General features: G+C 40.5%; 1 protein-coding gene across 1 annotated transcript in view; it reads left to right on the top strand.

The window, feature by feature from the left end:
- tie1 (tyrosine kinase with immunoglobulin-like and EGF-like domains 1) overlaps positions 1-13,617 on the top strand; it is a gene marked incomplete in the record, with an annotated part of 31,646 nt that overhangs the window by 7,563 nt on the left and 10,466 nt on the right. The window contains 13 exon segments of the mRNA XM_014023377.1: positions 684-815; positions 2,708-2,854; positions 2,946-3,074; positions 3,811-3,956; positions 5,517-5,661; positions 5,754-5,912; positions 6,144-6,284; positions 8,640-8,939; positions 11,068-11,364; positions 12,641-12,834; positions 12,962-13,108; positions 13,234-13,297; positions 13,426-13,536. Coding sequence (XP_013878831.1) covers positions 684-815; positions 2,708-2,854; positions 2,946-3,074; positions 3,811-3,956; positions 5,517-5,661; positions 5,754-5,912; positions 6,144-6,284; positions 8,640-8,939; positions 11,068-11,364; positions 12,641-12,834; positions 12,962-13,108; positions 13,234-13,297; positions 13,426-13,536 — 2,112 coding nt within the window.

The following is a 13,617-nucleotide window of genomic DNA, read 5'->3' as shown; positions in this document are numbered from 1 at the left end:
CTGTCTGTGTTTCCTGTCTGCTTTCAGGAAAGCCCAGTCAGGATAATCACACTGCTCCAGGGCCTGTCGTGTGTGTGATTTCTAAGAAGAAGTCTCTCGGAGAAGAGACTAAACATTTCATTAGAGAAGAACCCGTCCAGAAGACCTACACAATTTTTTTCTTTTTGATTTTTTACCTGGATTACTGAGATGCATCAGGACATTAAGGCATTTTAGCTCAAAATCTTTTATTTTTTTGGTTGCTACAGCTTAAAACAGTAATTAAAAAAGGTTTTAGGATTATATTTGAGACAGTTCATGTAACACACAACTTAGGACTCGGTTTGATGTGATGGGTCACATATTAATGTGGAAGAATTCCAAAAATGTCATAACAAGTTGGTAATCTTTGAATTTATCTCACAGATTGTGTGAGTCTATCAAAGAGTTTGTCACTATGTAACATCTCAATAAGGCCAGAATTCTTTTTAGTAAGTTGAAATAAGATGTTTAGGTTTCTCTTTTTGTTAGTATTAGAAAAAAATAGTAAAACATTGACWCATGCCTGATTGAGCTTTAAATTTCACATTGTGACGTTTGTTTCTGACCTTTTAAAGGATTACGTACAGACACCTAAAATCATTCAAACTGTAGTCCAATAAAACGTTTGTCCAGTCATCGTAGGGTTTGTCGTTTCTCTGCAGACTGTCCGGGGAAGAAGTGGGGTCCTAACTGTGACAGGGACTGCTCAGACTGCCTGAACGGTGGAGTTTGTCACGATTTGGATGGGGACTGTGTCTGCCCGCCGGGATTCATGGGAACACGCTGTGAGATAGGTTTGTACTGTCGTTTGAGATTCTTTCAAGTGAYGTTTGACTCCTTGTTTGTCTGTAAACCAAGTGAAAACACTGTTTAATAGATACAGATAGTAACAGAAAATAGATATGTTATGACACATCTTGAGCATTTTGTGAAAAGATCAACAGCTGCTGACAGAATCTTGAAATTGATGTTTCACAAGGTAKTTAACCGCCCCTGGCACATTTCCAATTTGTGGTTACTTTTTGTAGTTTATTTAGTTTATTTATTTCTTCATCATCAGTGACTTTTTTAAGTGAAGAGAAAATAGAGACAGAGAAAAAAACAGAGAGAGAAGTGATTAGAAAGATAGAAAGATTGAAATAGCGATTAGAAGTATATTAAATATACACCAACAAAACACAGGACCACACACCCAACATCTGTCCGCTCACCTGAAAAATAAGTGGATAAATACATGGAGGGCATATATAAATATATACACATACCCATACATATATAAAGATATACATACATACATGCCTACATTCATAAATATTGTCAGTATATACACACAGACATATATACACACTCAGTGACCAGTCAGAACCCCCGGATCAGAACACCTGTTTGTGAGCAGTTGTGAACATGCGTGTATATACAAGATTTCTCCARTGGAATATTTAATAGTGACTGTGGAGGACCGAAGACCCAACCACCAAGACACGAGGCAGACATAGGGAAGACCAGAGCTCAAGGGCCCGAGAGGGATCCCGAGCGCAGAGCCCCAAGGGGCACCCGCACAGGAAGATCCGCCCACCCACTCCCCAGATCAGACCATTGGGGAGAACTGGGAGAGTCCACCCAGCGACCACACGCACAGCCCCCGGGGCCAGCAGCGACAAACTCATGGGTCCCACCGGCACCCGCCATACCAGAGCAGATCCAGGAAAGAGCACAGAGGTCCGGGCCCCCAGGGCTCATCCCCTCCAGGCCAAAGCCCGACAGGTTCAGAGGCCCCGAGGCCCAGCAGGCAGTCACCAGGCCAGGCTGGCACACACCCCAGCACACAGCCCCAGACTCCGGGAACCCCAGCACGCCGGCGGCCAGGCGCACACCCCACCGGGGGGCTGAGTAGCAGCAGGTCCCCAGATAAACCAGCAGTAGGGGCAGCCCAGACCGCAGCCTGACAAATACCCAAACATACACAATCGCACCATCCCACCCTCATCCTCACCCCCACTCAATCAAAGACATACAAGGACGCCACATTCCACTCATACCCCCGATACACACTCTATACCCCCCAGGTCCAGGACATGCATCCACCCCCTTTTGGAGGCACCACACACCCGAACCCAGGAGGTAGACCCAATCATTCTGGTTACTTCCTGCGTCTTTATAGCCCGACCCTCGCTACCAGGGACTTTGAATTTGCATAATATGCTGTTCAAACAATTGAATTGGTTGTCTTACTTTAATTGATACCTCTCTTGACCAACTGGGTTCATATAGACTCTCCAGAGCACAATATGTGTGACAAGCCCCTCATGTCCCACCAGAACGTGGTACACGTGATTGATTGACTAGCCAATCATCTCTGAGCTTCATTCTGACACCACAGCTGTATAACCAATTGAGTTACCTTTTGTTTGATATGCAACTTTGGAACTAAAAATAAATAAATAAATAATGGTTTCAGGGTATTTTAACTTCACTAAACTGAAGTGAAAATTTCAGATTGATAGCTTTACAAAGAGACCATGGGCTTGTGAATTTACTCCGAAGGGTTCAAGAGAAGCACTTGAATTTAGGTTAGGGTTAGACCCGCAGGTGAACCAGGTAAAACTTGATGCAGCAAAATAAAAAAAATAAAAAATAAACAAATAAATCAACAAATAAGCATGTTTCTCCCTGTGATGGAGAACAGCCTGCAGAGAAGGAATGTTTGGTCGCAACTGCCAGGAGTCGTGTGGCTCCGGGCTGGACAACAACTGCAAGGGGCTTCGCTTCTGCCTTCCGGACCCGTACGGTTGTTCCTGTGCCACCGGCTGGTTTGGAAGACACTGTGAAAAGGGTTTGCTCAACTCTTTTTAAAATTTTTTACATCTTTAGGGTAGTCCAATTAGATGTTTTTACGTTTAATCCCAAGTTTTATTTGTTTCCAGCGTGCCATCATGACATGTATGGACCAGACTGCAGGCTGAGCTGTAAATGCCAAAACGGAGGGGTCTGCCACCGTTTCAGTGGATGTCAGTGTCCTACTGGGTGGAGAGGACAGAACTGTGAAAAATCAGGTAGGAATCATAAAATCACCTACACTAGTGAAAATGATCCATCTGACCAAGTCTTACAATCTTACATTCAGACAAAAAGTATTGTTGATTTTTTGAGACGGATAAGCATGAGCAGCCTGTGTTAGATTATTAATCTTGCTGGAAGGTCAGGGATTGAATGTTTAGTGCTAATAAAAGTTAAGTTTAGGGTTTGGGGTAACCTTGATTCCTAAACTTAACCATGGACCCCCAACCCAAAGACCATATCCGACGCGTCCATACTGGACACAGAGGGAACCTGACCAAACGTGAGTGAGAACRTGCTGTAATTTGTCAAGATTCAGACTATAATTTATTGGTTTCTTGAGATTGTTATTTTATTTGCAATTCCAGAATCCTTTACAGCAAATACAGCAATTTTAGTTTCATGTAGTTAAACCAATATTTCTCATTTATGAGGTTTTAAACAGCCTTACAACAAATAGAAGCATTTGTTGGTTTATTAACACCAACCTTTTAAAAATGGAAGTTTTAAAAATGAAATGACTTTCTTGCTATAGYCTAAAATTTGCTCAAAATGTCCCTGTTCTGCAAATAAAACAAAATTTGCGGCACATCTAACTAAAAAAAAAATCTGACGTTTTGAAATGTGCTATTTGGAAATGTTGCAGCTCATTATTTTGATTTTCATCTTTTGCACAACAGTTTTTTTTTCTATCTCTCTCTCTCTCTCTGTTGTGCTTCTGGCCTTCCACAGACCGGGCTCCTCAGATTTTGGACCTGGATTGTAACCTGGAGTGGAATTTGAATTCCAGCCCTAAGATCAAATGTTCAGCCACAGGCAACCCTTTGCCCAGTCACAACAGCATCGAGCTGCGAAAGCTGGACAGTACCGTGCTCAAGGTACAAAGACCAGACTTTGTCAACAGCAACTTATAAAATGACTGTTAGTGAACTTGAAATAAAATAAATCACATGCATTAATGAGGCTGTTCCACAGATCCATTTCACAAAATGCTTAAATGTTTATTATAGTCCCTGCATAGAATATTTGTACTGCCAATCAAGAATTGGGTTATTTGATTAATTTTTTTAATCAACCAATTATTTATCTAGTTTTTACATGGTTCATCATTTTGTGAGCTATGTGGCTGTTCTGTTCTACAATATTTTGGGGARGAAAACAATGACAAATTTTATTATTTAAGGGGTGGGGGGTATATTTCAGGCACATAGTTCAGTTCTATACCAAAATCAAGCAACTGCGTTACCTTCAGTTGTTATGAAAATGTTGTGTGTGTGTGTATATATATATATATATATATATATATATATATATATATATATATATATCAATCAAAAATTAAGGTGACTTTGCATAATAGCTTTCTAAACACCTTGAAATTGTCCTCTGTCTCTTTAAGTACCTCCTACCATTTCCGACACTCCCACTTCAGCTCGTCCTCACAAAAATGCTTCATGTCATTTACAACCTTTTGTAGGAGAAAAGTCCAACCATTTTTGCYACTCCATGTCATCCTCAGGGATTGTAAAACAAGGGTAGTCTCCTTCTTGGCATCCAAAGCGCCAGGGAGGAGCTTTGTGTAAATAGGCGGAGCTTTGTATGAACAARCATTTAGGCAGCTCCAAATAGCTACCACAGGAGATTCAAGGATTTCACAAACATGCATAAATGAGTCAACGCAACACTCTGGGTATGTTTTTTGATGAGGGAATGACATTATAACATGATATAAAGCTCTACGTGTTTGGGCCAAAGTCTGACCCAGAGCRRGAGGAAAATAAAGACGACAAARCTGTAGTTTGTAAGTCCAGACATTATTTAGAAGTTTYGTCAMAAAAACTGTGATGCAATAGCTTAGAAAACGTGATAGGATATAGAGAAAAGTGAAAGGGTTGAAAAATATGACAARCAGAATATAAAGATACTGTAGCTATGCAGCACCAGRAAAAACTCTAAATGTCTGCACTTCTAGACACTCCAAGTACACAACAAAATGTRTTTAATGGCTAAAGTGGGGGAAACAGCTTAGAGAAAATATAAACCAAATCAAATCAGCTTTTGGACGATAAGATACAAGGAAAAAATGCTCAATTGAGCTATGCCTTTAAGTCTATACTGGTGATTACAAGGTTTAGTCACATTTGGAGGAAGTCGACACACAGTGGTCCGACCTGATAAGGCTGTATCGCTCCACACAGCAGCAGTCACTATGTCCTGCCRTAAAGTGATATGTTCAATCTTTGTGTTTCTTTCTCTTCTGTTTCCTCAATAATAAAAACAATCTGATGAATTATCAGACCATCATTTCCCACAGGAACACAGATCTTTCTCAAAGGAAAGGTTTTCTTGAGGGAAATTCAGGCAGCATAAACGAACATTGGGTATAAAAATGTGGTTTTCTGCCCCGTTTTTCCTCACGTTGATATTCTACTCTTAAGGCCTCCAAAACCATCATGGAATCAAATATCAGCACGGCTATGTTTGAGATCCCTCGCCTGAGCACTCAGCAAGGGGGATTGTGGGAGTGCAGGGTGTCCACTAACGGAGGCCAGGACTCCCGCAAGTTCAATCTCACCGTCAAAGGTCTGAGTGGGATACTTGTGTTGTGCAACAATTCAAATGATGTCGTTTCTYAGATGTGATTGCACAAACGGTAATTTATTCTTTCCACACAGAGCCCCCTGTACCCACTACCTCTCCAGAATTGCTTACAAAGAGCAGCAAGCAGCTGGTGGTACGGCCAATAAGGTCCCACAGAGGAGACGGCCCCATAATCTCAACCAAAATTCTCTACAGGCCAGTGAAGAACAAGGGATCTTGGTCCTCCATCATAGGTAAACAGAGAAAAACATGATCATGTTGYCAGAAGATTAGTGTTTTCACTTTATTTGATTGCTCAACAAAAGAAGAAAAACTCAGTTGTAAAGGCTGTAAAGTGGCTGAAGCAGGAGTCTTCAGGACAAAATGAAACATGTATACAGTACAGATGGYCTACATTAAAATAAAATCTATTTGTAAATAAAAAATGTTTAGCTTTTAGTTCATTTTTTCACATGTTCTTCTAGTTTATAGCAATAAAGAGCCCATCACGCTGGTGAACCTGGAGCCCTCCACACAGTACCAAGTTCAGGTCCAGCTGAGTCGACCTGGAGAGGGAGGAGAGGGGGCCGCTGGACCAGTGGAGATCATGGAGACGGGCTGTCCCGGTAAGACTAGCTGTACTGTCAGGTTTAGAAAGTCTAAACATCAGGGGTGGRTGTATCGATCCAAGCCCACACTTTATTTGCATTACTGACTTTATTTTTCACAAATAAAATGAAAAACTAGAAGCACTCGGAAAGTGCAAACCTCCTGCAAGACCAATTTCCATCATCCTGTAATAGAGTTACAAAGGGGCACACCAATACTACAGTGCCACCTGCTGGACACTTTGAAACCCACGCCCTGTGAAAGCATCACAGCTTTGCCGATCTCAGAGTGTTAAAAGAAAAAAAATTTCTGTATCCGCATCGTGATCCGGAACTTCACCAAAATGTAAAGGTGTGTTCCTTGGCCCAGTACCCACATGTGGTAAAAATTTCATGACAATCTGTCCACAAGTTTTTGAGTAATGTTGTCCACAGACAGAACGACAGAATGACAGACAGATGGACAGAAAGACGGACAGACAGACATACGCGACCGAAAACAATACCTCGCCCTTGGTGGAGGTAATAAAGTCAGTAATGCAGAGTTTCCCAATTGTCTGACGGTAGTCAAACAAACCACCGCTGACCCACCTCTGTCAGTGGCACCCCAGGGCAGTTGTGGCTGTAGCTTACCACCATCATTGTGTGAATGGGTGTAGTGTAAAGTACTTTGGGGTCCGACTGGGCTTGATGAAGCGCTATATAAGTTCAGGCCATTTACCATTTAGTCATTAGTCCTCTACATCAGTGGTTTCCAAGGTTGGGGTCAAGGCCCAACTGTAAGTCATGAAGCATCAAGTTAGGGTGCTTGGATAATCTCCAAAGATCAAATCAAAGGTAAAAGATTGGTGATGTAATATTTTTCTTATAATTAGTACAAAAAACATAGAATAACCATAAAAAGTAAAAAAATAGTATTGAAGTAAAAACTGTTTGTATTGTCACTAAGCCCTTGTTTAAAAGGATTATTGACAACGTTTGAGCACTCAGACCAGTACTATTTACAGCACCTTATGAATAAATTAGTATTATTACAGCACCTTGTGAATATATTTCTGTGAAATGCGCTTTATGAATAAAACTATACTTAACTTACTTACTTACWATTTGGGGTCACAAGTCTTTGCCGTGGATATTTTGTGGGTCAGACGGTAAAAAGTTTAGGAACCAATGCTCTACATCATGCACATTAGCTTGTTGCATCTTACATTGTTGCAACTTCCTAGTGACTTTTTTAATAGTGTGTAGTAGACGGTGATAGGGAAATTAGTTTAACACTAAAATTTTTATTAATTTTTTTATCATGATCGGCTAATTAAAGGCAAAATAGGGTAATTATTTAATAAACTTGACAAGCATCAGTATTGGAATTGGCAAAACCAGCCCTGAATTCAAGGGTGTAACTTTAGGTTTACCATTGGGGGGTTATGCTCTAAAACCCTGCATGTCATTTTCAGCAATTATGCTTAAACGTACATTTATGACATCGTAAATTTAGAAATCAGTCAACATTACCTAAAGACAACAAGAGAGTTTCATTTGAGTACTTGACCACTTAATTTCTGTTGTGTTTGAGCAAATTATGTCATTTCATTGGGGTGGTTATATTCACTGGATGAARTTGTTGTGGGAGTCCCCCCCACCCCCCACACACACACACAAATTATGCCTATGCCTGTATTTACCTGGTATCGGATCAATGCCAAAATTCCTTGTAGCGCCCACCCCTACCACACATGTAATGGGCATTTTATTTATTTGCCAAAGGACAGAGAGGCAACAATTCATATGTGATTGTGGTGCAGACAGACACAACATGTGGTAAGAGCACGGATGCAAGAAAAATAAAATAGAATGCCGTTTTACAAAGCGCATGGAGGGAAACACATCCCATCTTTAGTAAATTCTTTGRTTCCTGTGTGAAATTGACTCATTAGAGGACATTTGACATCCATCTGTTATTGTTGCTAAGAAATGGCCCGATTGCAGAGGCAACAGGTTTTGGGGTCTGGCCCAGAGTCTCTTCCCAGTAAACTAAAAAAAATAATAAATAAATAAAAAACCCAGATGGCAGAGTCCAGGAGACATTCTATACTCCTGAACCACATTAATTCACCCTTTTTAAAGCAAAGGAGGAAATGATTCACCTACGTTTAGAAACTGAGAGAGAAATGAAAGTGAGAAACAAGAAGTCTGTGTGCTATCTGTGAGTTAAGTGTTAATTAGTGCTGCAGCTGAAAGTTAGGGCTTATGAATTAATAATAAGAGAAAACTTCCAGCACTGTTCCGAATCATTTCTGAGGTCTGAATTAATAAAGAGAAATGCAAATGGAGCTGATCCCTTTTTAGTTCATGCTGTCTATTCTGCTTCAGAGCCCACGACTGAACCTGAGATTGACATTCACTCAGTGGAGGGTCGGAACGCAACCGTGAGCTGGAGACTGCCCACCGCCAGCGGCGTCACCCCGGATATGGCAACTACGTTTTTAGTGCAGCTCTTCAAACCCCCCAGTAAGGAGAAACTGTTGGAGACGACCACCAAGATCAACGTGCTCTCTACTAAATTCCACAACCTGGAGTATTATCAAGACTATTCTGTGGAGGTGCGCCTCGTTAACTGTGACAGTCTGGGCCCACCTTCAAAACCCTACGTCTTCCGGATCAGCAGCCATGGTAACTAAGATCTCTAATGAGTGTTGAGCTCCTAATAATATTTTATTTAGAGCAAATCTGTTGAGGGCCTTTGGTTTGCTTAATAAAAAAGAGTATAACAGAATAACCAGTCTTGGATAAAGTACCTCAAAATGATACTTGAGTAAAAGTACAAAAACACTATGGTAAAAACTAAAGTCTTCTTAAGCAGGGATGCCAAACTCTTTTTCACCGAGGGCCACATGAGTGTTATGGCGGCCCTCAAACGACCAGTTGTAATTAACTTTGATGTTTCATGTTTAACTTCGACTAAACACAAAACGTTACATTCCTCGTCTCATTGCTATGGCTGAGCACTGCTTACAAATAATAACCGAGCTCTACTGAAAAGTACTGCTTGTATGACTGACTAAATGTGAAATAAATAACACTGAAATACTATAAAAATAAAGGTAAGAGAGTTTTACTCATAAAGTCCTGATGCATCTCAGTAATCCAGGTAAAAAATCAAAAAGAAAAAAATTGTATAGGTCTTCTGGACGGGTTCTTCTCTAATGAAACGTTTCGTCTCTCCTCCAAGAGACTTCTTCAGTCTGAGAGTTTCAGGCAAAATTCAGGCTTTTAAGCCCTGCCTCCATGTGACTGATACTCACATCACATGGCTATCGTTGACACCTAATTAACACCTATTGTTAACAGGGGGTGGAGTGATACTGGCAATAGCAGCACTGTAGGAGGGGGACAACAGAAAACGGAGGCCTCCACCTCTGTTTAATGATGGACGGTCTTTCTTCACAAAAATGGCTTCTTTTACTCCTCTCTCAAACCAACGTTCCTCTCTTTTTACTCATAAAGGTTTTAATCATAAAATTAAGGTTTACCATTGATACAAATAAGTTTAAGTAAAAAATAGTAGCGTTGTTGGTGTTGGTGTGTGTGTGGGGGGGGTGGGGCTTGGCTGCCCTTGAATTTGACATGTGTCTATAAAGTGCCTGTGACGTCAAATTTTTGTCATATTGAGAATGCATTTTTGGAAAAATAACATTGATGACATATTACAAAACAAATTTCACGTCGCTGAGATGAACAGATGTTGAGATATTTACATGTGAAGAAACAGGAAGTGATATCAAAGGGGAATGTCAGCATGTAAACAGAGCGTCATTACAAAAGCTAACAACASAGACTAGAGACAAATTTGATGTTTCTTTAGATTATTTTTAGTCGCTATCAAATAGAGACCAAGAAGAGTTAAAGTTTAAAAAAAATGTTTTAATAAACAGAGACCAGCGAGTTTATTTATTAAATAGTTCCCCTTTGATGTCACTTCCTGTTTCACTTTGGCTGACCCAAATTCAAAAGAAAATAGGCCAGTTATGTGACAAAATGGGTAAAATCATGTGTACTATGCCAATTTTCTTAAGTATAAAGATGCTTTCTTTGACTTTTTGTATCTGAAGGATGTCACAGGCACTGTAAGTATCTGACATTTACTGTATATACTGTAAATTTCTAATATAAAATGTACTTCAGAATTAAAAGTATTAAGTAAAAGTGAGTATTTAGAATAAAAAAATGACATTTATTGGGAGATGATCTCTCCAGAAAAAGCCATTTTTCTAAAGGCCATAATGACTATAATGTTATATTAAAATTGCAGTGTTGAAAAATTTGGGATTCAGTGGGCTTCCTGTTGGGTTACATATACGTCTAAATGTGTGTTTGTTTATTTATTTATTTATTTATTTATTTATTTATTTATTTAATATTATTACATACTGTATTTTGCTGGGGTTTGGAGCGGTTTTAGTCATGTTCAGGCATGATGGATTGCGGACAAAGTAATAGGGTGTTGGAATAGTAAAGTGCTATACTTTTCATACAACCACAATTAAATTCACTCTATCCATATAACCATAAATGGGCTTTTATTTTTTTAATATAACAAGCTGGAATAAAAGAAGCCAAAACGAATTAGGAGTAACAACCTTCTACTTGTTACACTTTTAAAATATAAGGAGTAGAAGTAAAAAATTTGGCTGAAAAAAATGAATGAAGTGACGTATAGATCACCAAAATGTCTACTTAAGTAAAGTTTGTTACTTTACAACTCTGAGGATAACCTTGTTGGTGTGTTTCTGTGTCTCAGGCCCGTCATCACCACAGAACGTTCAGCTTGTGTCCCTGTCCACCTCAGCTATCCAGGTGAGCTGGMAACCCCCCAAAGACCCAAACGGAGGCATAATTAAATACACCATAGAATACCAGCCTGTGGGCCAGGGGAGCCCYCACCACTGGGTGGACGTAAACGACTGGAACGTTACCACCAAAGATGTGACAGGGCTCAACAGCAGCACCCGGTACCAGTTCAGAGTGAGGGCTAGCTCCAAAGTGCCGGGAGAGTGGAGCACTTTTGTTCAGGAGACGACAATGACCCAGCGAGAAGGTAAGCAGGAGTCTTCTTATGACCCCCACATGCAAAGCAGGGGTCGTACTTTTCAGTGATATTTGATCAACCGTAGCAAGGAAACGACTGCACCGATCAATATGAAATATGGCAGGAATGTATATGTGTCCAACCTACACGGTTTTACGATAGACCCAATAACTCTGTTCTGGTGAGTTCTGGTGCACTGGAGCTTTGCGTACCTGCGGGGGTCATACTACCACTATGCAGTATTTAGTTATCTGATATATTCTTTAAAACATAGCAGAACAAATCCTATTTATTGTAAAGGATTGCCTTTTCAAAGAACGTTTTAAATGATTCTATCTGGTCATGTAAACTAATACATTTTGGCCCTGTCCCAATACTTGCACTCCTACCCTCATACTGCCCTTGTGCACTTTAAATGCATGTTTATGCCATTTTACATTATGTTACGTTATGTATGGTTTGAGTGCGTAGTGTATCCCACATTCTCCACATCCGCACTTTGCCCCGCCCATTTTGGGTACTATTTCCGCCCTTACACAAAGTCCGCATTTTTAYGGATTTCGGCGAACTGTATTACCCACGATTCATCGCTGTGTGTGATGTTTTGAATTAAAAGGCAGAAATCTGGMAATGTCCACTGAGCACCTTCCAGTTTAGTGGGGGCAGTAATGCACTTAAATTAGTYTGCCAACCACCAATAAAACCAAAAGAAGAAGATCTTATAGAAGTTAGTTATACTCAGATGTATAAAMCTCCTTCGCTTCATGCGCGTTCTTCTAAAAACAATTGCTTTTTGTAGTTGTACTATCATCTTTTAGCAATACAAATGCCAAAATRGTGACTGGTTGGATGTCGCAGTTACGACGCAGAGGCGTATGTCKATGACRTAATCCATACTGTCCCAATTCTCCATTTTTTTTGCACGCTTGTAACCTGCGCACTCCAACACTTCTGTGCACTTCGACTGAATCCACACTTCACATAGGGGCGTAGTGTGCGCACTGAGCATTGGGACTGGGCTTTTATGTCTTCTTTCATGACAGCTTGATTTTCTTTTAAAGATATAAAAAATATATAGCTCCAAGTGGAAAACCTTGTCACTGCCATCCTTGTGGCCAACAAGTGGTTTTTATTGGCTGGGATTAAACAGGACCACCTTTGAATGGACAGGAATTTATTCAGGATAATAAAACGTCCATGCTGAAACCGCACTTCTGTCTCCACTGACTGAAACTTRTCTCCTTTTTTATATTTTTTTTCCATCTTGTCTCCTTTGCCAAAATAGGCCTTCAGATGTTGATCCCGACCACCCAGGGAGTGGCTGGGAAGCCTGTGGCAGACAATTATCAGCTGCTGATGGCGATTGTGGGCTCTGTAACTGTTACCTGTGTGACCATCCTGCTGGCRCTGCTGGCTCTTTTCTTCATCAGGAAGATGCTGCTCAACCGTCGGCGCACGTTTACCTACCAGTCTGGATCGGTGAGGAGGCACCAGTGTCAACTTAGGGCTTTTTAATCACCGTTTTGGGAGAYTGACTGATGATTTTGACAAAAAAAATTGACTTTTCATACGCATTTTTACTGATTTTAAACRCTTCCATGTTTAGGGTGAGGAAACTATTCTGCAGTTTAACTCGGGAACTCTGACCCTCACAAGAAGACCCAAGCCCACTCCTGAACCTCTGACCTATCCAATCCTCGAGTGGGAGGACATAAAGTTTGAAGATGTTATTGGCGAGGGCAACTTTGGCCAGGTTTTTGACGTTTAAATGCATATTTTTACAGGACAAATTCTTTTACTATAGTTGTATATACACATTTTTTCTATTTATTTTTTTAATGAGGTAAAACAGTTAAGCTAAGCACAGTTTTGTGACAGGTCATCAAAGCCATGATCAAGAAGGATGGTGCCAAAATGAGTGCAGCCATCAAGATGCTAAAGGGTAACATGCAGTTTTAATATCTCTCACACATATGCACGCTCAAYACAAGAGCTCATGTGATGTTTTCCAGAAAACCTGCTTTGCTTGCACTTTTTTCACCCATGCGTTGCGCGCTGTTCTGCCTGCAGAGTTTGCTTCAGAGAACGACCACAGAGACTTTGCAGGAGAGCTCGAGGTGTTGTGCAAACTAGGCCAACATCCCAACATCATCAACTTGATCGGAGCCTGCGAGAACAGAGGTGGGTGTGCGACATCTAGTGGCGTTTRTGGGTCTCAACATGATTTGAAGTCAAAATGCTTCAAATATATGATGTGGGATA

This window comes from Austrofundulus limnaeus, unplaced genomic scaffold (assembly GCF_001266775.1).
Source record: "Austrofundulus limnaeus strain Quisiro unplaced genomic scaffold, Austrofundulus_limnaeus-1.0 Scaffold365, whole genome shotgun sequence".
NCBI classification, from domain to species: Eukaryota; Metazoa; Chordata; class Actinopteri; order Cyprinodontiformes; family Rivulidae; genus Austrofundulus; species Austrofundulus limnaeus.
The sequence above is the reverse complement of the archived record's forward strand: the minus strand, read 5'-3'. Positions and strand labels throughout refer to the sequence as shown.